This window comes from Orbicella franksi, chromosome 10, assembly GCF_964199315.1.
Source record: "Orbicella franksi chromosome 10, jaOrbFran1.1, whole genome shotgun sequence".
Taxonomy (NCBI): Eukaryota; Metazoa; Cnidaria; class Anthozoa; order Scleractinia; family Merulinidae; genus Orbicella; species Orbicella franksi.
The window spans coordinates 30,475,129-30,499,727 of record NC_138154.1 but is presented as its reverse complement, the minus strand read 5'-3'; the positions used below and the strand labels follow the sequence as shown (position 1 = coordinate 30,499,727).

The window sequence follows — 24,599 nt, the reverse complement described above, 5'->3', positions numbered from 1 at the left end:
TTACTCTGTAGTCACATAACATAGGTCAAACACTTGTTAAAAACAGAGTTTCATGACATTTCCACAGCCTGCAATTTCCCAAATATACTCCAATGCGCATTATATACAAGTCTTAAGGTGTGATGAAGCATGGTGTCTAGTGTTTGAAGTACTGCTTGCCACATGCAACGTGTAATTAAGTACCTCTTTTCATTGGTCCATCCACACATGTTAACATCTTCAAATGCGCACTCTTTAAGCGGAGGGCAGAAGCCATCTTTGATAACGATATCATCCAATGCAATGTCTCCCCGGTAACCCTTGCCACGAACTCCCTCAAAAACAACCTTGACACAGAGATCAATCACAGTTTTGATTTAATAAGAAAGATTTTTCCTCTTCAACCCCTTAGTATTGGATTCCCATTTAAGCCCTGTTGTGAAGCCTACATGCAATGTTTCTTCCCCCTGACAGATGCTGATAACCAAACTATATTCCTTTCTGAGGTTTAGCCAATTACAGCTTTGCTCAGATGATCTTGAGTCAGTTCAAAATTCAATGTCTTGTCATGATCTCAGCATTACTAATGTCAGTCAGATCTCCATGTTGCTGCCTATTAAATGTGATGCTCACCAGACATCGAGACAGAAGTTTTCCCAAAATAAAAATACAGTTGTTTGGCATTGTTGTACATAAACTAAATATGAGGCTGAAGGCTCTTAAAAGTGTCAGATAGTAGCTGGTTTGCTAAACGTTTCGGGCTTAGCCCTTTTTCAGTAGATGAAATTGTTGTACATAGATGAATACTTTCATGGTTCTGACAGGCAGCCATCACTGAAACAGTTACTGTACATACATGTAAAGAACCCAATCCCTTGTAGGGCATTTAGCTCACCTGATAGGATAGCACCATCCTCAAAAACACTTGGCCGTACTTCCACTCATCTGCCTGATTTCCTTTTCTTTGCCAAACAACTGATCCGAGTGAACCTCCAGACTTTGTGTAGACACTCAGTGTATCAATATCAGGACCAAACATGTGATACCAAAATGAAACGCATGTACCAGGTCTTGTGTTGCGTGGAATTAGAGCACTAATAAGTCGAGCTGTATCATTCTGTTGCCGAGGGTATGAAGCTTCGACATAGGCATAGGTGCCATTTACTATATAAGAACAGAAAAACAATTATTAATTAATAACACAACCACTTTTAATGCACTTCAGGAAAGGGAAATGGTAACACCAGCAATAAATCTTGATCAATTTTCCTTTTCACAATACATTGCATGGACTCATTTCTGCCACAGTTCGCTTTTTACACAGTGCACAGTTAATCTACAAATCTAAACCAATCTAGGCTAAAAATATGTGGTCGTAAAAAATAATGGGGCGAATGCAGGATGCATTCTATTGTCTTAGTGGAATGCTAGGCCATTTAGAGGAACTCCCACTCCCCTTCACCATGCAAATTTTGCCACTGCATCTGAACAGCATGCATAATGGAGAGAAGCACTCTGAGGGTTACGTGTCTCATTCAAGCAAACAACACAGTGATCCCAGGCATGGCTCTAACCCAGTCCACTTGACCCAGTGTTCAGTGCACAGATGTACCAAGTAAGCCATGGAATAAGCACAAGGATGATTATGAGGAGAGATTTGGAATGTACCTGTTTTTAAAGTGTGATCAGTAGTTGGTCCAGTGGCTGTTGACAAAGTTTTCCCATGATGTCTCGTCCAGTTGAATGTGTCACTTGAATCTTGAGTCCATGAACAGAAGTCAATTTCAAAATCGCAATCAAATTTCCCTTTGGGTGGTGCTGTGGGGGGTGCCGTGCTAGCTGCTGTGGTTGGGGGAAGAGTGGGTACTGCATTGTGTGGAAGAACTACACAGGCACCAACTGTTAATGCGATGTCATCTATGGCTATATCACCCTGGTAACTCGTTCCTCTGATGCCTTCAAATACAATCTGACACACACAAAAAAAAGACATAATCTGTAAGTCAGTACAGAATAACAGCTTGTGTGTCACTTTCTTATGTGTGAGATTGGGTTTTACTTTTGATTTGCACAACCATCCTAAATTTTCTCTGCAATCTTTGTAGATATTTGCAAACATTTTGAATTCTTCTTCATCAATCTGAAAAGGAAAACGCGGCACTGCACATGAAGAACAACCAAATGCACTTTTACCACAACCATAGTGCAAGCCACGAAAGATTTCCAACACAATTGCTTAACAGTTACATCCAGTCAAACAATTTACACATAAACACTGCCTGGCTGAAACTCTTAAGCCATCTGAATCTTAGAAACATTGATTTATGTGGTTTATCTTAATCACCCCTTGGCATGTATACTTCAGTAGGCTATCAAATCTCAACTTGCTCTGCAAAAAACAACTTGTTTCAGGAGGACTGTCACAACAGAGAGAACTGATTTCTTATAACATGTTTTACTTGATTATATTGGTGGTGCATGCACCAGTGTGGTTGTTAGGACGCACCACAGTACAAGTGCTATATTGGAGAATATTGGCTTATTTCTTATGGTTCAACCAGGGCCAATGTCCTATGAGACATTGTACATGTAGATTAATCAGAGCCAAGATTCTCCTAATGATCCAGACTGAGGTTGGCTCAGAAGATATCTATTACACAGCTTAATTCAAGCTGTAATTCAGTACCCATACAAAAATTATTGAACTGGCAATTATAAGCAGGTGATGTTAGTTATTTGCCCTCTCAGACATCTTAGTCATGTCATACCAGTAATTATTTGACCTATCACACTCTTACCTGATAGTCACTTTTGGTACTTGTGACTGGAGCTTGCCCAAAATTCCATTTATTTTGTTGGTTCCCAGATAGTGTCCACACAATATTCTCAGAACGATTACCTGCACCAGTCTTGATTAAAACATTAAGAGTACCTATCGATGCTCCATACATGTGGTACCAAAACTTGATACAAGATCCACGTAAACTTGTCGCTGTAAAGCGTTCGCTATACAGTCTGGCTTTATCACCTGGTCTTCTCGGAGCAGATGTCTCTATAAACATGTATTTACCAATACCAAGTCCTGCAAAGGCGAATTTCAGTACAATTAAGCAACATCTCACAGCTTAAATATTGATTTTGTGCTAAATCATTACATCTCAAATCACGGACGTGTCTTTTCATTAAACCTTTGTATGCCCGCCTGTCTCATGGCTAATCTTTAAAATAAATAAATAAAATAAACTTGTTCTGGTATACATGTGCATACATGTGTCTTGCCCTCCAATAGCGGCTTTGTTTTCCAAAACGGAAGTGATATAAACTGTTGTAGACATGGCCTAATGCTCCACTCACGAAGGAGCGAAGAGGATGAGTGAGTGAGTGAGACATGGCCTAAACATTATATTGATCATGCATCATTGTTACATTATATCTATGGACAAATTAATGGTCAAGGCATCTATTCAGTATAATGAATTGAAAGATCATCCTGTAAGAAAGCATGAAAAACAAACCAAGTTCTTTAATCTGAGCAGGGCAAGAAGGTACTGTCTTGCCCCCTATAGACCATAATTATACTAAATTCTTTATTGACCAGGCTTGTTCAGTCAAGATGGCTAGATACTGGTCTTGACTTTTTTTGCATGCTTACAGACCTCCAATACCTTTTTAACCAGCCATCTTGAGCTAACACTTGGTCAATAACCCTTGTGAATCAAACTTTACATTTAAAAGAAATCCAAGCAAACATTACTAATAGTTCTTTATAGCACTCCCGCCAAGTGCAGCCCCATAACTACATGTATAGGAACAGAACCACATGCATGCATAGAAATAGAAAACCATTCAACTCCTTTTTCATGGTCAACATTGCAAGTGACATGGATCGCAGGCATGGGCGCCCTAAGATGAAAAGCAATGATGTCACACAACATGGTGGCCATACTCCAGCGAATTGATTGATCAAGTCTTACAGCCTTGGATTACTGTGTACATCTTTGATACTGGGCATCCATGTAAGCTATCTGCTGACCAGTATCTCTGGCTCAGGTTTTTTTTAAGTTTAATACTGACCAAAAACTGGTTTTTGATTGGATCGCAGGCTCGGGTTAGGTTAATTTACTGTAATAGGAGCTCTGCTTTTAGGCTTGGCTAAATCTATTATAATGTATTATCTTAGGAACTGAGAACACGGACAATGTAGTTAGTAAGAGTATGTCACAAACCTGTGGTGTGATCAACAGAAGGCCCTGTATAGGCTGACTGCGTTCCACCACTACCAACTAACCAATCAAACGTGTCCTCTCTATCTGCATTGGTCCATGTACACCAGTCATCTTTCTCAAAGTCGCAATAGCCTGGCTGATTACAAGGCCCATCCATCAGCTTAAAGTCATCAATGGCTATGTCCCCGGTATAGCTTGCTCCACGCACACCCTCAAATAACACCTGTCAAACAAATAAAATATTTTGTTTAATTTCAAATGTTAGAGCTGAAATGGATTATAAATATTGCACATGTAGTTCAACTTTTCCTCTTCAACGTGTTTGAAACAAATATTTCCAACTTATGCATTATAGGAGCACGTCTTCCCAGAATGCATTTAAAAGCACTTGAAAACATAGTATGACATTTTCTTTTCAAAGAATGCACACCCATGGTACACTGGAAAGGACTACTAACATGTTTGGGAGAAGAGTGTCTGTCAGTGGATAAAACTAAGGCATAAGTTCTTTCAGAAACTGTTGGGTTGTGTCAGTGCGCAAGTGAAATACTTTGCTATGTATGTAATATTAAGACAAAGTTAAATTGCTGTTAGTAGTGAATTAATAAAGTTGACATTTTGAGCATTAGCCAGAGCAAAGAGAACCCCTCACCTGTCAGTTGTCACCTGTCACACCCACCTATCACTCCTCACTCCTCATTTCTCATCCCTCACCCCTGTTTTAGACTTGCCCATCTGATCTGAGCACCACTATTGATTTCAGATCAAGAGCTCCTGGACCTGCTGAGATCACTGAGTTACATTGTTGGGAAGTCATCCCAAGACCTCTTTGGGTCACTGTTTCCTCCCTCTTGCATTTTTATATGGGTTTAACCATGTTGTGTCAAACAATGTCTCCTGTCAGGGTTAAATGTGGCTAAATATGATTTAGGCAAAGTTAGACTCGAACCAATGCAGTCAGCGGTTCCCCCTTTTACAGTACGTGATTTGCGGGGTGGCCCTTTGGAGATTTGCAGGGCTGTTGCCTCACATTGCATTGCACATATTGTGCTCCCAGCTGATTGTTGCAGATCATTTGCTTTGTACTTTGACGAATCTTTGCGGATTCTCGCCCCTTCCCATCCCTCCCTCTTGGTTGCTGGTCTCTAGGTAAGTATGGGTCAGGTAAGTTGTTTCCACTGATTCAATCAGTGTGATGGTGCCAGTTAGTGGCTGCTTTTGAGGGGTGGTTCCCGCTTCCAGGGTTGCCATGGATACCTCCCCTTCCGCGTATGGCTTCTGCTCCCCGCTAACCTTTCAGGCACCAGTTCCCAAGCTCACCTATTTGTGATGAGTTTAATGTATCACAATAACATGGATACACTAAAGTGAAGAATGCTTCCAAGACCCTTTTCCAAAACCAACAAAATCTTAACATGTACAGTGAGTAAAAGTGAAGAATGATCATTGCAGTAAATTTAAGCAATTGGAAAGAAGAAGCCTGAAAAAATCAGGGTCCCAACGGGATTTGAACCCATGACCTCCGTGATACCGATGCGATGCTCTACCAACTGAGCTATGAAGCCCCACAGTGGGAGCGAGGTCAATTAACTGAGTTCATATCTTCCTGTGAGGAGTGCAGAAATGATGTGAAGTGTATATGAAATAATTCATATTTGAACAGCGGTTGTAGATGAAAGTGAAGAATGATCATCGCAGTAAATTTTCCAATTTAAGCAATTGGAAAGAAGAAGCCTGAAAAAAATCAGGGCTTCAATGGGATTTGAACCCGTGCCTCCGCATTACCGGTGCAATGCTCTTCCAACTGAGCTATGAAGCCACACATTGGGAGCAAGGTCAATTAATTGAGTTCATATCTTCCCGTGAGGAGTGAAATGATGTGAAGTATGCATGAAATAATTCATATTTGAACTGCAGTTGTAGATGAAAGTGAAGAATGATCATCACAGTGAATTTTCCAATTTAAGCAATTTACTGCAATGATCATTCTTCACTTTCATCTACAACCGCAGTTCAAATATGAATTATTTCATATATGCTTCACATCATGTACAGTGAGTGTTTTGTTCCCGAATGCTCCAGTAAGTTAGGTAAAGTATGTCAAGTTATGTACTTCACTGGTTGTTTAGTAAAAATATTGCAAAATATCCATTTTGCGACTCAGTTTCACCCGTTCAACTTACATTAACATAGCTGTTTTGTGTGATAGAAACTTGAGCAATGTACCAGTGATTCCCTTGATTCTTCTGTCGTGACCAAGTAGGGATGCTTGGAACAGTTCTAGTTGTCATAAGGTACACATTCAACTTGCCAATGCTGCTCCCATACATGTGGTACCAGAACTGAAAACACTTTCCAGCTTGAGGAGAGATTTTTGGACCAATAAGCCAGGCTTTCGAGTCTTTAGCCCAGATTGATGATGTCTCAATGAAAAGGTAATGCCCTGTTGAAATAGCAGCAATATCAAACAAATTAGCAGTTTTCAGTGTATAGGAAGAAGCTAAAGGAGAGCCACAGATAGTAGGCAAATACAAGAAGTTGCAAATGTTTGGATGGGTAGAAACTCTCCCAGGGTCTCATGTGAAAGGATTAATACCCTCTGATAGAAAAATAAACAAAACAACACAAACAGTACCTCTAGCCCCACCTACAGATGCTTATGCCTGTGAGTATCACAACTTTTTGGCACCAGCATAAACTACAGTTTGGCAATTATTTTGAAAGTCTAGCAGCTCTCACAAGCTTGTAGTTCTATTTGTCATCGTTTCCAAAAAAATACCATATTTACTGTGTGTCAGAAAAATAAACCACAGTTAGAAAGAATCCAGAGTTTGCTTTTTCTGGAGGTGAGAAGTGATTTGGGCTGCCTGTGTACAACTCTGCTACCAACAACAATAACAGTTCTCATTTCTACACTTTGCAAACACACTGTTAAATCAATTGATTCACCAGTCCACCAGATCTCACATTTTCTACTGCAACTCTGTTTAAAAAATGTAACCCCTAAAAATTGATTGAAATTCTTGCACTGAAATAAATCATAGTATAGGCAAGATGAGAAGCTTTGAAATATGATGTAATGTCATTCTAAGCAGTAGCACAACTCCATAGCTTTGAACAGCTTTGCATGCATAGCCTTATTTACTATACCATAAAGCCAGTACTTTAATGGTGGCTGGTGGTTTTTCTTCTTTTTTATCTCTAGGAGACATGTCAGATAAAGCACTTCTTTCTCAACAATTGTGTTTCAACACTTACCTCTTTTATCCCCCAGAGTGTGATCATTGGATGGTCCTGTGTTGATCGACGATGTTGCACCCTGCCCAAGACGCCAATCAAAGTTATCACCAGGATACTGCTTCCAGCCACAAAACTGCAACTGAGATATGGGACTCTCAAAGTCACAGTTTGCTGTTGCTGGGCACTGGCCCTCACTGAGTTTAATGTCATCTAAAGCGATGTCTCCTTGGTAACTCACACCCCTTACACCCTCAAAGACAATCTGGTATGGGCTTTTGTTTGATAACAGTATTCGACCATTCCACCATTGATTGCCTTGTGTACCGGATTTGGACCAAACAGGCCCAAGAAACTGTGCACCAACTTTGGTGTAGATGTTGAGCTGTCCTATGTGGGGTCCGTACATGTGGTACCAAAATGAGAGGCATTTGGGCTGAGATGGATTCGACGCAATGGCAGGTGAATGGATTCTTGCAGTGTCATTGGGCTGTCTTGGAAATGATGCCTCTATAAAAATATACCATCCACGAGCTGTGAAGAAAGATGCAAATTGGTTATCAATACTAGCCCTTATGATGTACAACACGGCAGTAACTTTTGAATGCCATCAACCATCATTTGTTACCAACTTCATTACAAATTTTTGTAAAAGGTGGCATGTTACATGTGAATGCAATAAAATATCCACTTCTCTTGAAAAACTTATTGTTCAATATGTTCCTCACAAAATTCAGCTACAGTTAACTACATTGACACAACTTGACATAACATGTTATGACATGCTAAAAATCCAATATTTTGTTGAAGTATAAAGCTTACAGCTAACACTCATACCAGCTCGTTTGCCATATCACTGTACGTATTAACTGGTGAATAAAAGCAACATCAAGAACAGGACAGAAATAATCTCTATGTAGCTTACTTGGTTGCCACCTGAATTTCTGGTTGTCTGTACCACAAGTTGATGACAAGACAATTTTGTTGTTGTTTGTTGCAGATCCTTTGTTTGGCATGACACACCACCCTGTTGGAATATGTTTCAGAGAACCACCAGCTGTAAACGTCCACTTTTCAGTGCAAGAGTTCATTAACACAAGGTCATTTGCATTAGCTCCAGATCCTTTCCTCTGGCTCACACACATATTAAACTTGGTCCATTTTAAATAGCCATCAGAAGTGAGCTGGAATTCTAAACGATTCTCACCACATCCATCATATGTCACTATTATGGTGCCTTCCTTGGGTTTAGAATGGCCACCTAAGTAAATGTGTAAACACCTTGCAGATAACATGTGCTGAAGCGAGCCTGGACCATTGGCGCCGACTACACCTTGCTGTTTGGTATGATCCATTGTCGGGCCAGTGCCACCAGAGTATGTCCCACCTTGATGACGTGTCCAGTTGAAAACGTCTGTTATATGCTCTTGAGTGTAGTTACACAAGCCTTTTTCAAAGTCACAGTTGTAGAGGGAGGGTGGTATAGGGGGTGGAAGAGTGAATGGCGTTGTTACCACAGGAGTAGTTGAGACTGGGTTGGGATCAGCATTAGCTGGCAGTGTTGGGCAACTGCCATCTTTTATTAAAATGTCATCAATAGCAATATCACCACGGTAACTATTGCCACGTATTCCTTCAAATACAATCCAGTAGCTAATGCTGGGAATCTTGCTAAGTGCAACTCTTCCTTCTAACCATTGGTTTCCCTGTTGACCACTTAAGCTCCAAATAATTTTTTCAGACTTATTTCCAGGTGCTGTCTTCTGCAGGACATTGAGGGTGCCTATGTCTGCACCAAACATGTGATACCAAAAATGGAGACACTTGCCTTTGACAGGAACAGCGGTGAATGATTGACTGATGAATCTTGCCTTCTCATTGGGTCGCCTGGGTGATGATGCCTCAATAAACATGTATGTTCCATTGGCTAAGCCTGTGGTATGATCAGTAGGTGGTCCAGTAGTGTATGAAGTTGTGTTACCTTTGCCTTGCAACCAGTCAAAGTCATCTTCTTTCCGGGTGTTTCGCCAGGTGCAGGTTCCACTCTCAAAGTCACAATTTCCTTAAAATCAAACCAAGGATGAGATATCTCAGAGCTATTGAATAGATCAGGCTTTGTTTTATCTTCTGCAACTTGGACAGGGGGGGGGGGGGTGGCAGTTTCCCTCCCCCTCCATAACCACAAGCCAGGATATAAGAGAAATGACGAAACTTTGTGGTCGTGATATGTTTAAGGGTATAAAATACATAAAAACATATCCTTTGAGGAAACATGAGATGGTGACATCAAATCAAGCCATCCTTAATCACATGTAATTAATTTGGTGAAGATCTATCTTTGGCTGGGTGGTCCATTGTTTCTCTTGGATTATTAACCTGGCTCTTAACTTGAATATAAAAAAAAATGGTTGTCCAGTTTTGGTCAACTCAGACGATAAGAAACCTTCAAATAAGAGCACTGACAACTTGGTCACAGTTCTCTTTCAACTCTTGGAAAAGTGGGTAAAAGATACATACACTTACAAACAAGGGAACGCTATCAATATTTTCCAATACCATCTCAGATCTCAATGTACATACCTGGAGCGGCACATCTTCCATCGAATATTTGAACATCATCAATGGCTATATCTCCTGTGCTGCCGCCAACGGTTGCTTCAAAAGAAAGCCTAAAGGCCTGCAAAGGGCTCCAAACACTTACTTGGGCAGCAAGCCACTCATCTCCTTGGTTACGAGATTGTGACCAAATGCGAACACCAACAGAAGACCCTGTTTTCTTGTACAACTTGAAACTACCCACTGCCGAGCCATACATGTGATACCAGAACTCAAAACATTTACCACTGGTCTTTGGCATCAGGGGAGTCAATAGTCTGGCCTTGTCTCCACGCTTTCTTGAAGAAGCATCAACGTACATGTAAAAGCCTAGATGTTAACAAATGAAATTCAGGACTTAAGGAAATCCCACCATGATTTTAAAGGTCTCTAATGATGATCAACAGGTTACTACTTCGCTGTAACTGATCCTCCAAAGTATAGTTAACCATATTAAACTATTAAGAACCCTAAGAACATATCCACTTAGAGGCAGAATGGAGGATCTGAATTAGGGACATCCTGACCAGTACAGCACCCTAACGACACCCACAAAGGTGTTGTATAACCTTAAGATAAAAACTGGGAATTTCAGTGGCAGAACTGTTGTCTGTTGGCTACACATGCCATGTAAGAGTCGTAAGTACCCTACTCAAACATACCTGCAGCTGATCCCAGTGTATGATCCGCAGCTGGACCTGTGTTCGGAGTTATTGTAGCCCCACTGCCACGAATCCAGTCAAACTTTTTCGAATCACTTGTATCTTGTGTGTAGCCACAAATACTACTGTCTTGAAAGGTACATGTTGCTGCAACATGGAGAAGATAAAAGGTTGTGGAAATCACTCTGTTTAAGTTTTAGTAATAAAAGCACTGCATAGTTGAACCCCTCAATGATGAACACCCTATAGTAGAATTGGCCATTACATAAGTGAGGTTTAATTTCAATATAAGTGAGTGTCATCAATGTAAAGATAAGGCCTTTAATACTGAAAGGTTTTAGTTTACATGAATACGTACTTGAATCAACTTTGCAGGGTCCTGATGTCATTGAAATATCATCCAATGCAATGTCACCTTGGTAACTCTTTCCCACCGAACCTGACATCACAATCTGAAACATGGCACAAGGTTAAATTCTGTTCTAGTCCTAGCAATTAGAGACCCCAACAGTGCTTAGGATTGGACAAGACAAACACTAGTTCATAACTGATTCCCTGGCTTCTCACGGGAGACCAAGAGAATGATGTGGAGCATGAGCCACAAGCAAATCATTCCACAGTTTTTTTTTAGGTCTCCCACAATTTCACCAGTGTCTCTAAAGCTTGATAAGAACACAGGGAAAATGTTCTCAATTTCTCTTAAGAAATGCTGGGAGAACAAGAAGAACATGTCACTAACTACTTACCTGGAAATGAGTCCTGCTGTTTACAGTGACCAACGCGTGGAGCCATTTGTCAGCATGTGTCCCTTGTTTTGACCACAACTTTGTATCATGAACACCTCCTGTCCTAACATAGACACTGAGGGTGTTGATGTCTGCTCCATACATGTGATACCAAAATGACAGACACTTTCCTTTACTTGCGGTGGTTCCAGGAATACTTGTGCTGATCAGTCTGGCAGTGTCATTTGGCTTTCTTGGGAAGGATGCTTCGATGTAAATATACCAACCTTTATCTGTCAAACCACACAGGTAGTGTTAAGTACCAATTCTAGGATTTTAAACTAATAGTCAATTTTATGACAATGATGACAAATTTATTTATATTTGAACGTTTTATGACGTGTAAATATTGTAAATATAGATCAGGTTCATATACATGTAAGCTAGGTCAGTAGTTTTTAATTTTTACTTATTATTACATTGTTGTTAGGTCTTTCTTTTATTTTATACACGACCCCACAAGCTTTTAGCTTTAAAACTTATCGTGTTGAAATAAAGGCTATCTATCTGCTTATCTATCTAGTAGTGAAAGATTATTAACTATTACTCAGCTTTTTTTTTTTTATATACTGGTAATTTATTCTGAGCAGTGATTTGCCCAATTAATTTGATAATAATTAGTATAATATTCTACTGTATATTTTGTGGGAACTAAATGGTTGCTGGTTGTTGTTGTTGTTGTTGTTAAATAAAAACTAGTGAAAAGAACAATGTTTTGCCTTCCTTGTGACAGCATTATGTCAAGTTAAAGATGTCAGTTTCAAGTGGGTTGAAGTACTGTTGTTGAGTTGTTGTCATTGTTGTTGATGTTGTTGTTGTTGTTGTGTGATCAACTCCTGCTTTGTGTTTGAAAATAAAAGGCTTTGCAACCTGTGGAAACTCTTATTTATAGATCATTTTCACTGGTCACACAATAAAATGAATAAATAAATCCAAATTCAAAAACCGTTCAGTGGATTAAGTCAAGAATTGTAATGTCACAGGTGATAAATGAAGAACACACTTCTCCAAGTTTTGGGTCTGTGCATTTACCCAAACTACAGATATTCATTGAAGTGATTTACAGATCCCAGTATGTAGCTTTATATCATGCACTGCCATTAAACTCTGAAATTTAAAATGCACTGGTTTCGAGATGAAGCATGCTACTGAGCTGAGTTGTAAACAGTTGTAAATTCAGCACCTCTTATGCCTGATGAGGATAAAACTATTTTGAGTAGTTTTTTTTCCTAAGTACTATTTTGAGTAGTTTTTTTGCTTATTTAAGTTTAATTCATTTTTTTGGTACATGATAATCTATGTATTAAGAAAGATAAAATGGTTGTTGTTGTGTTGTTGGTGATAAAAACTTAAGTGGCTTGTTAGTTAACATGACATCACACGAAAATGATCTACAGCTGTATACCTACAGCACATCAATATTAATACTTAACCATACTTTTATGTTGCAAAAGCAATGTAAAATTCAAACTCTCCGACTTTGTCAGTAGTTCCTCTTTTTTTTTCACACATATTGGGCACCCCCTAATTTAATCATTTTGGAGTCGACAGAATAACTAAAAGATAGGTCTGCACATAGTCTAGAAAAATAGCATCAGATTTGTATTTTTCAATTTTGGAGAAACTAAGATAGCAGATGTGCAAAAGTGTGTTTTCGAGCCAATCCAGAGCATTACAAGTCATGAGGGTTGAGGTTTAGTTAAACTTACTAGTTCCTGTGGTGTGATCCACAGACGGTCCGGTGCTTGATGAAGCTGTTGCACCCAACTTTCGTGTCCAGTCAAACTGGTCTGTTGTATCTTGTTTCCAGGTACATATATTTGATTCAAAATTGCAGTTTAGACCAACATTTGCTGCAAATAAATTGGTGAGTAAGTATCAGGAGAAGTAGGAATGTTGGGTGGGATCTTCCTCCAACTGAAGTGACATATTTGATTCCTTGGTTATCTTGCTTTGCTCCAAGAGGCTCACTTATTTGAAAGGCAAGTGGTCACACCCTTTGATACACCCTTTGTTTCAAGTGTGCTCTACAATGACACTGGTAATGCCTAGGCATACACCATTGCCAGAACCAAAAATAAATCAATCAATCAATAAATGTGGGCTGAAGTCCTCAAACACAACAACCCAAGAATTGAGCTTGCTGAATCATATCATCACTATCAAAAATAGTTTAAATTTGTTATTTCTAAAACTTAATGCAACACTGTAGAAGTAACTTACGAATAATGGGAGTTGTAACTACTGGTGCTGTCGTTGAAGGAGCAGTTGTTGGGGCATTTGGATCTGCACTCTGTGGTGTCAGCGGACAATTGATGCCACTAAGAAACTTAAAGTCATCAATGGCTATGTCACCTGTATAACTGGTTCCTCTAACACCCTCAGCAATTATCTGTTACAGACAGATTAAAATATCAGCTATGAAGATCAATTACTTTTACAATAATATTATTATTAAAAAATAATAATAAAAAAACCTTTATTTATCCTCTGCAGTGTTTATAGCATAAAGGCTACTGGGGCCAAGCAAACAACTGAAACAAATAATTCAAATTGAACATAACATTGTTAAGAATCCCAACTGGCCGGAGGCAAACCAGTTAGCAATGTACAAGCATAGCCAAGGATTTGAACTTGATGCTACCGTGAAACAAATCCAGGTAGTGGTCGGAGCGGGAATCAAACCCAGGACCTCTAGATTGCGAGTCCGATGCGCTGACCACTCGGCCATGCTGCCTCCATAACGCTGACTCCATATTGGAGTCAAGCTGTTTTGCGTCATGCAATGTTTACCCTGTAATTAGCTATATTCCCAACAGGCACTTGTCCACTGAACCACGATTTCCCCTTGTTTCCTGACAGAGTCCAGATAAGTGTTTGAGTTCTGCCAACCTTCTGGTACAGATTGAGTGTGCCAATAGTTCTACCATTCATGTGGTACCAGAAAGTAAAACAGTTTTTGGAAGCTGTGCCGTTGAACTGAGGGCTGACTAGTCTGGCTTTGTCCCCTGTTTTTCTTGGACTTGATGTTTCAATGAAGACATAGAAACCTTAGTGACAACAACAAGAAAACAAATGGAAAATAAATTTAGGATATCACTTAGAATTCTCTATTTTCTTTAATGCAAAATGGTGTAAACAGCTAAGTTAATTTCCCAGCACAGTAAGGAAGACCACTTGCAGTCTTAAGTTTGAAATAGCTTCAGACTGGAAATTATCATTATCAACCCAACATTTTCATACAGACTCACTAGACTACTGAGGCTAATTTCACTTGCCCACCTGGCCACTGAACTTCTATTTTCACTTGCCCAAGAGCAAAATGTACTTGCTCTGGGCAATCAGACCTGGCTTTTTCCTGCCCTGTTAACTGCACATAGTGCTCAGAGGTAAAAATTCAGACATTGCAGATTTTGAGCTGATTTTAGTTACATGTAGCTCATTACTCTAAGTGATAAGTATATTTATAGACAGCTCTGCATCAAATTCTAGGCTAATTGAACTACACAGTAAAAACAATTTGTCAAGGAAATAAATAATTTTATGCAATTGTCTGAGATTTTGGATTAAATCTATTTTGCCTCAGCCTACCTGATAGGGAACCCAAGCGATCTCTGTCAGGGCCTGTGAAAGAACTAGATGTGCCTCCAGATCCTCGTATCCAATCAAATTGATCACCGCGCATATTACTCCAAGTGCAGAAGTCAGTCTGGAAATTACAGTCCCCTAAACATAGTAAAATGTAAAGTTTTAATCCATGCTATTCAACCTTCTTACCATTTATTGCAAGACCTCGTAAATTAGATGATGATGCCAGGATTTGAACCCATAAAGAGCTTTGTGCAGGGTGGAATGACTGAAACACCATGAGAGTGGTAGCCAGGGATAGGGCACAGTGGAAACAGAATGTTATGGCCTTATATGCCTACTGGCACAAAGAGCAATAAATCTGAAATGTACATAAATCTATTATGACTAACCATGAGCTGCACACGCGCCATTAGCCACTGAAATGTCATCAATAGCAATGTCGCTTCTGGCACCAGTTCCTCGGATTCCCTCAAAAACAACCTATAATAATAAAATAACAGAACATTTTGGCTGCTTGGATTTTGGAGTTCAACCTACCATCAAGCTACGTCACAGTTTGCCTAAATTCTTTAAGTTCTTCGTTTGCAATCTGTGTAAATCTTCCCCATCTTTAACCATCCTTACATTCCTAATTACTGGTCTATTTTACCATATTTGGTGTTTTTCTATCTTACTAAACTATAGGTTTTCATCAATTTAAAGGTAATTTTGCACACAGCCAAAATGACTCAAAGTGCAGTGACTGAGTTCCTTTATCTGCAATCTTCTATCCATTTTTTTTTTGGTTCTTACTTTCGGGAGACCACATTTCATTTAAAAGTTTGGTGTTTCTTTTTGTCTTTTCTAACTCTTGTCTGCAATTTTTTAAGATAAATACTATTTTAAAAGCGTTTCAATGTTAAAGAAATTGTAATCTGCCTTTATTGTGCTGTCTTAAGCAAACAGAAAATTTTCACCTATTTCTGCAACATGTTGTACAGTCATGTTACATTGCAAATTTCAAAGGGGCTGAACTACAATTTTCTCACATTTTGATCAGTGTTTATACAAAATTGCTGGTAGATCCATGAAAATGAAACTGTAAATCTAAAATTCATTGACTGAACTGTCTTTGGCTAGAATATCAGATGATTTGAAGCACTAACAGTCAGCTTTTTTCCTCACTGAATTTGCATAATGTTTGAGTTTTGTGTTAATTAGAAAATTGTGTCTTAATTGGGGCTCACGGTTTGCTCAGAGAACACAAGAAATGAAAATAATCACTATATCTTGATTAAGGAAGAATTGATGTATACACTGTACATGCATTTAAAGTTGAGAATGTTTTACAGTGATGTAAACTTCTGTGTAGCAAGGAGCTGAAACGTGTAAAATTTCAGATTATCACAAAGTGAAATCTGAGCTTTCAGTGCAATGACCATTTTGCGTGGATTTCTGCCGTTATATTGGATATTTCAAAAACTAAGTAAACTTGATTTCCTTCAGTTATTTACTTAGGCCTTCAAACTGGCAAAGTATGAGCAAAATCAATTTTTCGACTGTGGCCATGATTTCTTTGATTTTCAGTGACAATTACTCTTGATATGGGTGGGCTATTTACACTATATACCTAAACTGTGACTCACTGATTACAACTTGATGGACTTACACTGAATTGAGTTGTGCTATTAAGGGTGACCTGTCCTTTAAGCCAAGTCCTTTGACGACCTTGATCACCTGAAATACTCCAGATAGCACTTCCAATATTATTTCCTGTTTTTTGATAGACATTGAGTGTTCCAAGAGATGAACCATACATCATGTACCAGAAGGTAAGGCAATTGCCAGTGGAGGGCGTCTTAGGGTAAGATTTCATTATTCTGGCATTGTCACCAATATTATGCCCAGATGCTTCAAACAACAAGTAATATCCTACAAGGAAACAAAGAAATCAGCCCTAATTAACAAACACAGAGATGTCTTGAAAAAAAATTAATATTAATTATATGGGACTTTTATAACAAGTTAACTACATGCAAAATCTTCTTTCTAAAGTTTAAAACTCATCTGGAATCCTGCTGGTGTTCATTAATTTATTATTTGTCTCTTACCCAGACTGGATCCTAGAGTGTGATCTACTAATGGACCAGTCCCAGAGGTCAGTGTTTTGCCCTTGTTGCGAGCCCAGTCAAATTTGTCTGTCTGGTCCTGAGTGAAACCACAGGAATCTTTCTCAAAGTCACACACACCTGAAAAGAAATAGGTGAGCATGTTATAAATATAGTGCACTCGCTATGGACATCACTGTTTACTTCTTGAGCCCTCATTCTAGGACCTGTCAATAGTAAGTAAGTAAGTAAAGGTAAACGTAAAGTCTGCATACGAGCCAAGTGGCCCACCAGGCCGGAGCTTATCCCCGTTTTTGTAGCATGAAGTGACTAGGAGCATTTCTACTCCCCCCTGGATGGAATGCTAGTCCATCGCAGGGTTACCCCCAGCATTAAGTTCGCCGGTACCCATTTAGTACACCTGGGTAGAGAGAGGCACTGTGAGAGTAAAGTGTCTTGCCTACGAACACAACACAATGTCCCCAGCCAGGGCTCGAATCTGGACCGCTCAATCCGTAGACGAGCACACTAACCATGAGGCCACCATGCCTCCCACAAGTAATTAAGTAAAGTCTTTATTTAAGGAATGTAACACATAAAAATAGTATGTACATGTACATACTAATAAACTAGTGGCCCTCTTACAGGACAATAAATGTACTAGAATTAAGATTTGCATGGATAAAAGTTACTAAAAATCTATAAAACTATGAAATAAATGTAACCACATGATGAGATATTTATAAATACTGATTAGACTGTGAAAGCAAAAAAAAAAAATCCAAGGGTGGGGTAGGAAAATGCTTGCAAACCGCTCAAGACTACTTTCAACAATCACTATAAATTACTGCTCAAGAACTCGGAGAACTGGTGGTAAGGTAGTTGCAATGTTCCACATGAGCCTACACTCATGAGATTGACTGCTGACTTGAATACCTTGTTAAGATTGCAGCAGTTAACTTTGTTAAATTGCCATTTAACTAGTAAATGACACTTTTTCAATCAAAAACAAATTATTTCAACCACAACCTACCCATATACCACAAAGTATTGCAAGAGTTCTACCAGATCTCATCAGTCCAGGGAGGGTAATTGATCTATCAGTTAGGGGATGATTCCAAGGAAAACTTCAGCCCAGTTAATAAAGCTTAGATTTAAGCCCAGCTTCTGAAACAAGTGCACTCAAATTGAAGTTGGTGATTGCATGGAGAATTTTACTTCAGGCTGAAATTCAAGCTCAGTTTGAAATGCTGAGCTGGCAATTTCAGCTCCATCATTTGAGAAAATGCGCTAAGAAACCAAAAGCCCAGGTAACTCAAAGGAGAACTTGAGTTTGTGGAATGATTGTGTTTTCAGTCAAACAAGATATATAGAAAACCATCTGCACTCTTACCAGGCTAAAATTCAGCTTGAGCTGAAACTTTTCACATACAGGGCTGTCAATAAGGGCCGTAACCCGTAGCACCAGATACAGCTGAAACCTGAAACACCAGTTATGCCTGAGCATGCTTGATGGGTCCTTGATGTTACAAGTGAACTTGCCTGTAGTTGATACAATTCACTCATATAATTTAGAAAGTTTGTTACCAGAGTGAAGATCAAGGCTACAGGTGAATCAAACCTTAATGACAACCCTGATACAGTGTATGTAATTATATCCCCTTTCATTAGCGCTGGCATTCTTCACATTCTTACCAGATGGTGCACAGGATCCATCTTTCAGCTCTATATCATCCACAGAAATGTCTCCTCTATAGCTGGATCCTCTGATTCCCTCAAACACCAGCTAAATGAAACAAAGAAAGGAAAATAGTGTGATATGTTGTATAAAACACAAAGCAGAAATGTTCAAACCACAACCATTTCATAAAATATGATTGATAAGACCAGCTCATGTCAGGGTTAACCAAATGGTCTACAACAATGTACAATAACATATTTTTAAACTATACTTATTAAGCTAGCTTGCTATAGCCATACTGAAGAATATTGGCCCTCAGTCATTTACAGATCTCGCTGTGCTTGTTCCATACTGCCACAAGCTCAAGCCAATATTGCACAGTACAGCTCTCACATGCAATTAGTAAGAGTTTAGAATTAATTGCTATTTTTATATTTAAAGCAGACCACAATACTTTGAACCCCTCCTTTTTCAAACTAGTTTTCTTTTCCTTTCAGATTTTGAAATAGCTGGGTTCAACTGTAACAAGAGATAAATTTATGCCAACACTTTAGAAAAATAAAACAAGTTATTGTTGGACCACCAGAAGCAACTTTTCCTCTAAAGAAAATATTTATAACACTTCAGGGGCACTTTTGGCACCTCCCAAATAGAAAAAATTGAAGGTTCCCAAGAATGCCTCATGTCACTTGCTTTTGAGTGCAAAGAAACCACCGCCAAACATAACAAGTGTAATGCAAAAGAAAAATAAAATACAATAAAAATAATACTAGATGTACATATAATTTATTGTCTAATAATATTATTAATCTATATAAATATAGATGTGGCCCGCCTAGATTAGCCCAGTCTACCTCCGGGTTCGCATTGTTGCTATTGCCAAGCTTTTTTAACTTAATGTGTATATATTTCTGTAAAACTGTAAACATGCGAGTCATAATAAAGTTGTAAAGTAAAGTTGATACCCCTCACTTCTTTTTTCATTCTTTTCCCACCTTTCTATTCTGCTTCCTTTTTAAAATAAAAATTCTTAATTTTGTAAATTTGTAATCTATTTATTAAATAAATGAAAACATTTGCAATTAGATCTTAATACACCAGCCCACCTAAACTAGCACTTAGCTATCTGCATGACAGTCTAAATATCAAAATGTAAATTGAACAAAATAAAGATTGTTGTTGATGCTGTTGTTGATGTAGCATAATAATTGGGAGTTTAAGAAAACCACGATGGCAACAGCAACAGGAATGTCGCTAAACAAAAGATTTAATGAGGAAAACAATGGCTGTGCACACGCATTATAATTCTTAGTCCACTTCTTTACCATCCTCAGCAAAATAACAACGAGAAACGGCCAAATTCTGCATTGCCTGGAGAATGTGAACCACGACTGCTAATTTTTTAAATTTTTATTTCAAGTTTATCACTAAGTCCCAGATTCAGTTTTGCAAAAGTTTTGACAATAATAAACAAAGCAAATAACTTTGGATTACCACAAGATTCGTAGGTAAAATATAAAATCACTTTTTACTTGATGTTATCCTCGGCGTCGCCGTTGTGGTTACTTAAACTCCATAGTAGATAACGAAAACAGGAGCGCATTTTCACTTTAGGTGTGTTTGAAAATACCAGGGTCCGAAATTAACTTTTTTCGGCAGGCGCCAACTGATGACTGAAATTTTTTGTGCAGTCGCCATGTGGAAAAATGTGGTCACCAAAAAGTGTCATTAAAATTTTTCTTTCGTAGCGAAACAAAAACCAAAATTTTTGGTCACCACTGGCTTGCCGGCAAAATATTTGCATTCGATGTAATCAGGACTCAAAGCAGTGCTGAAATCATCTTTTGACCACTTTGACAGATCTACATTTCCACCATTTGATGCCCACAGAATATCTAAATCTTCATCTAATTTCTTCGTGGATGTTCCGTCTCTACTTTGTAATAAATTACGGAAAGATTTAAGAACATCTTTCGACACCACATCGCCTGAATAAATATTCATGGTGAAAGAACGCATGGGGCTTCCGTTGCTCCCGCAATACGTATGTTATGGGAAACCGCTGAAAAAACATGGCGGCGAAGCTTCGCACTGATCGTAGCTGTAAAATGTTGTGGTAGATTTATGATAACAGGAAAATCGGTTTTATACTTCAAAAGCAGCGGCAAGGTCAAATGGAAGTGACCAATTGGCGGGCGGCTTTGAATTTTATTTTCATCGATTTGGCTGAAAATCAAAGTTCTTGTTTGTGCAATTATCGTGGCATGAAATAGTTAATCACCTGCTGGCGACCAGTTGTAAAATTCTGGTCACCAGTGCAGAATTTTTAGTCGCATTGGCGATTAGGAAAGCGCAATTTTGGCCCCTGAATACAATTCCATCTACCCCAATTTGACCCTTATTGACAATTAATTTTTGTGATTTATACCCGTTTTCTTATTCTCACAAAGTGCAATTTAGTCCCCATAAAAAAAGAAATCTGTACAGTGTGGTTAAAACTTGTCTTTCAAAAATTAATAGCCCAATTCAACATTTTATGCCTGTCTTTCAAGGCCAAAATGATTAACTTGCAAGTTGCCAGGAACACAGTAATCTTAGGTCATGTTCTATTGGGATCAATTGTCTCTCTTTGGTGTTTTTTGTGTTCTGTTGGCAAAAAAAAACATTAAATTGGTTTGTTTGGTTGATAAACTTTTTCAACCTTCCTAAAACCAGGTTGCAACAGTTGAAAAATCATTTGTGCGATTATGATGTGTGATGGTAGCTCACAAAGGACTCTTCCCAGGGGTTACTGCATTTTAACTGCAAAAGGTTGGGAAAATGTTCAATTGAGAAACAACAACTGTATGAACCCAAACCAGTTGCTGTTGAAACAGTTGATCCCAATCAAACACAACCTTACAATGGGAACATGAAGAATTCCAACATAGGAATGCAGTTAAGCCCCTCCATAACCTTGTGTGGTCACGTGGAAACGAGGCAAAAAGAGGGACCTATTATTTTGGTTCTCATCAGAGATATATCATGTATCTCAAATGACTTGAAACGACTCTCTACTAGTAGCTTTAAAAAGTGGTATAAAAATCATCTCCTCAATTGTCAGTCATAGTTTTGAACTTCCAATTATAATTCACTTTGTCGTCATATCTAATATCATTTTTTGACTTTTCTCGAAGTAATCTTTAATGTGATATTTTCTTCCTGTTTTCATTTCTTCCTTCATTCCTTCCTTTCTTTATTTGTAAATAAGCAGCAGCTAACTCGAAAGCTTTGCTACTTTGGCTGTTGCACACTGACTCAAACTGAACATATAGTTATATAATCTCTATCATTATGTTTTCCATAGTTTCTTTTTTGTCTTTACCTTTCTTTTGTACCTGAATAGAGTGAATAAAGATTGTTGTTCTTGTTGTTTTTGTCTCACATAAAATGTGATGGTGTTTTTAAGTTACGTTTTCAGACAACTGTAATTTTTTTTTTTAAATTAACTTTAAAATTCATGATTCTCACATTTCTCTGAAGAGTAGCCAGCACCCTTAAGTCTCATGGACAGAAATTTTCAAGGGTCACCAGTGCTTATAGAGATCAAACATCAAACTTGGGAAAATATCTTGGTTCTTAAATACAAGTTTTTATTCAACAAGCGCAAGTAACACTATAAACATAATCATTAAAGGGTGAACTTTAAAAGTTTGTAAACTTACCGAATATGATTGACTCATTTGAATATCTACACTTGCTTGTTTCCACGCATTGCCTTGTGTTCCATTTTTGGACCAGATCGCAGCTCCTAGAGTAGTCGTGTTGGCATACACATTCAACGCGGCAACATGAGGACCATACATATGATACCAAAACGTCAGACACTTTGTGCTTTGCTGTGATACAGAGACCATCGGGCTGGTAAGACGTGCAAAATCTCCATTTCTGCGCCCGCTTGCCTCAATGTACACATATCGAGCTAGAAGAAATAGAATTGGAGCTGAAAAGTATTGAAATTACAGGAGCCAGTGCAATTAAAAAACAATTATCATTTGATGCATTTTCCTCTTCCTTTTCACTGGCCGGGAGCTTATCACATGACCTAGTACAAATAATAGTTTGCTCATGCATAATACTGTCTAGATGAGTTTTTTGAAGCAAAATGGTTTACAATTAACAACAAAAGAATTCATACAGAGTTTTCCAAAAATGTGCCCCCATTAATTAGTTAAGGCAGATTTGGGATGTTTGACAACCTAATATTTGTTTTTACTCTTTTCTAACCAATTTTGCCACTATGTTTTCTAAATTTTGGCACTCAAGTGTCTTCATATCTGTTTAAAACATATCTTTTTACAAACAGTATTAAGTAGAATTAACTGTATTCTTTGTGCTCCGACTGTAATATCATTTGAAACAGGTCCAGCCTGTTTTGCAATAGTACGCAAGTAGAGAGAGGTCTACTAATTAAGAACTTGATTGTGAGCTCAAGATTTCTATGACTGTATGATGGCTGATAAAGCCAAAGGCCAAATCAACTATCACCTCACAGAAATCAAGAGAAAATAATCTAATTGTATAGGTAGAAATCTCACTTAAGGTCCATTAAAAAATGTGGAAAACAAAAAGTTAAAAAAAAAAAGCTTTTCTCCACATGTCTTGTAATTAGCCTCTGCAGCCACCTGCTGTTTTACTGTACCTAACTAAAATCTACATGTATATAAGAGGGTCAATTTTTTTTCAATTCACCTAAAACCTGTAGGAGAAAGCTGCAATTTAAGAGCCACTTAACTGAGCAGAAAGTTCAAACTATTGTTTGCTAAGCTTCCAGGGATATCCTATCGCCTATGTGAGATAATACCACTTGTCATCATTGACCACTTTTGGTGAACTATAACGGTTGGGCAATAGGGTACAATAGCAACTGTAGCCTAACTGATTGTAGCATTATAATTTGCGTTTAGTGCTTAAAGATGATTTCCAGTCCATAATGCACACACTCAAGAGTTCGTTTACGTTTTTTGTTTTGTTTCATGTAAGACATCACAAAATGTTAACATTTTGCAACTACTTTAATACATGAAGTAAATTCAAAGTTTCAAAACAACTGCCATAATGATTACGGATGTGAGGCGGTTGAAGCCTTATGCCTCATTCTTTCTCATATCACTTGATGAAACAACTTTGCAGCAGTGCTGTAAAAATCAATGAAGCTGTTGAAACAAGAAGATGAAAGGCCTCAAAGATAAGGTAATACTATGTGGTTTGTAACGAATAACATCGATTCGCATTCCATCGAGTGAGACTTGTAATGTTTATAAACATTAGCGGTGTAACGATTCACATTCCTTGCAATTTGATTCAATTTCGATTATTGTCTTTCAATTTCGATTATTTCAATTTGATTATGCAAAATATTAATCTAAAAGATGCAGGTGGATTCATAATCGCTTGGTCATTCTTCGCCATGTTTGAGAACATGACAATGAGTGTATCACATATGGTTTGCCTTATTTGGAAATTCTCAAGGGGTGGTAGAAGAGCAACATTAATTTTTACCAAGCAACACAAAATGGCGCACGAAATGTAAACGTCTTTACTGGTCAATCAAAAATGCACATTCTAAAGAGTTCTGGATTCTGATTTCACAATATAACAACTTACTGAGGGCACCCTGGGAAAGGTCTGCAAAAAATTGAACCAAAATCGAAACGTGGAATCAAAGAATTGTGAATCAAACCAAACAGTCATACATATAATTGCGATAAAGCCAA

General features: G+C 38.3%; 1 protein-coding gene across 1 annotated transcript in view; it reads right to left on the bottom strand.

Annotated features, from left to right (window-relative positions):
• LOC145500673 (MAM and LDL-receptor class A domain-containing protein 2-like) overlaps positions 1-24,599 on the bottom strand; it is a 107,482-nt gene that overhangs the window by 76,534 nt on the left and 6,349 nt on the right. Inside the window, exons 6-26 of the mRNA XM_081480198.1 lie at positions 22,548-22,804; positions 18,858-18,948; positions 17,166-17,303; positions 16,724-16,986; positions 15,465-15,555; positions 15,076-15,210; positions 14,278-14,534; positions 13,708-13,876; positions 13,194-13,337; positions 11,446-11,717; positions 11,058-11,151; positions 10,700-10,846; positions 10,023-10,367; positions 8,368-9,504; positions 7,464-7,976; positions 6,389-6,648; positions 4,206-4,428; positions 2,778-3,061; positions 1,648-1,948; positions 875-1,143; positions 184-326 (exon numbers count right to left, since the gene is read on the bottom strand). Of these exons, the coding sequence (XP_081336324.1) occupies positions 184-326; positions 875-1,143; positions 1,648-1,948; positions 2,778-3,061; positions 4,206-4,428; positions 6,389-6,648; positions 7,464-7,976; positions 8,368-9,504; positions 10,023-10,367; positions 10,700-10,846; positions 11,058-11,151; positions 11,446-11,717; positions 13,194-13,337; positions 13,708-13,876; positions 14,278-14,534; positions 15,076-15,210; positions 15,465-15,555; positions 16,724-16,986; positions 17,166-17,303; positions 18,858-18,948; positions 22,548-22,804 (5,533 nt within the window). The remainder of the gene's footprint in view (positions 1-183; positions 327-874; positions 1,144-1,647; positions 1,949-2,777; positions 3,062-4,205; positions 4,429-6,388; positions 6,649-7,463; positions 7,977-8,367; positions 9,505-10,022; positions 10,368-10,699; positions 10,847-11,057; positions 11,152-11,445; positions 11,718-13,193; positions 13,338-13,707; positions 13,877-14,277; positions 14,535-15,075; positions 15,211-15,464; positions 15,556-16,723; positions 16,987-17,165; positions 17,304-18,857; positions 18,949-22,547; positions 22,805-24,599) is intronic.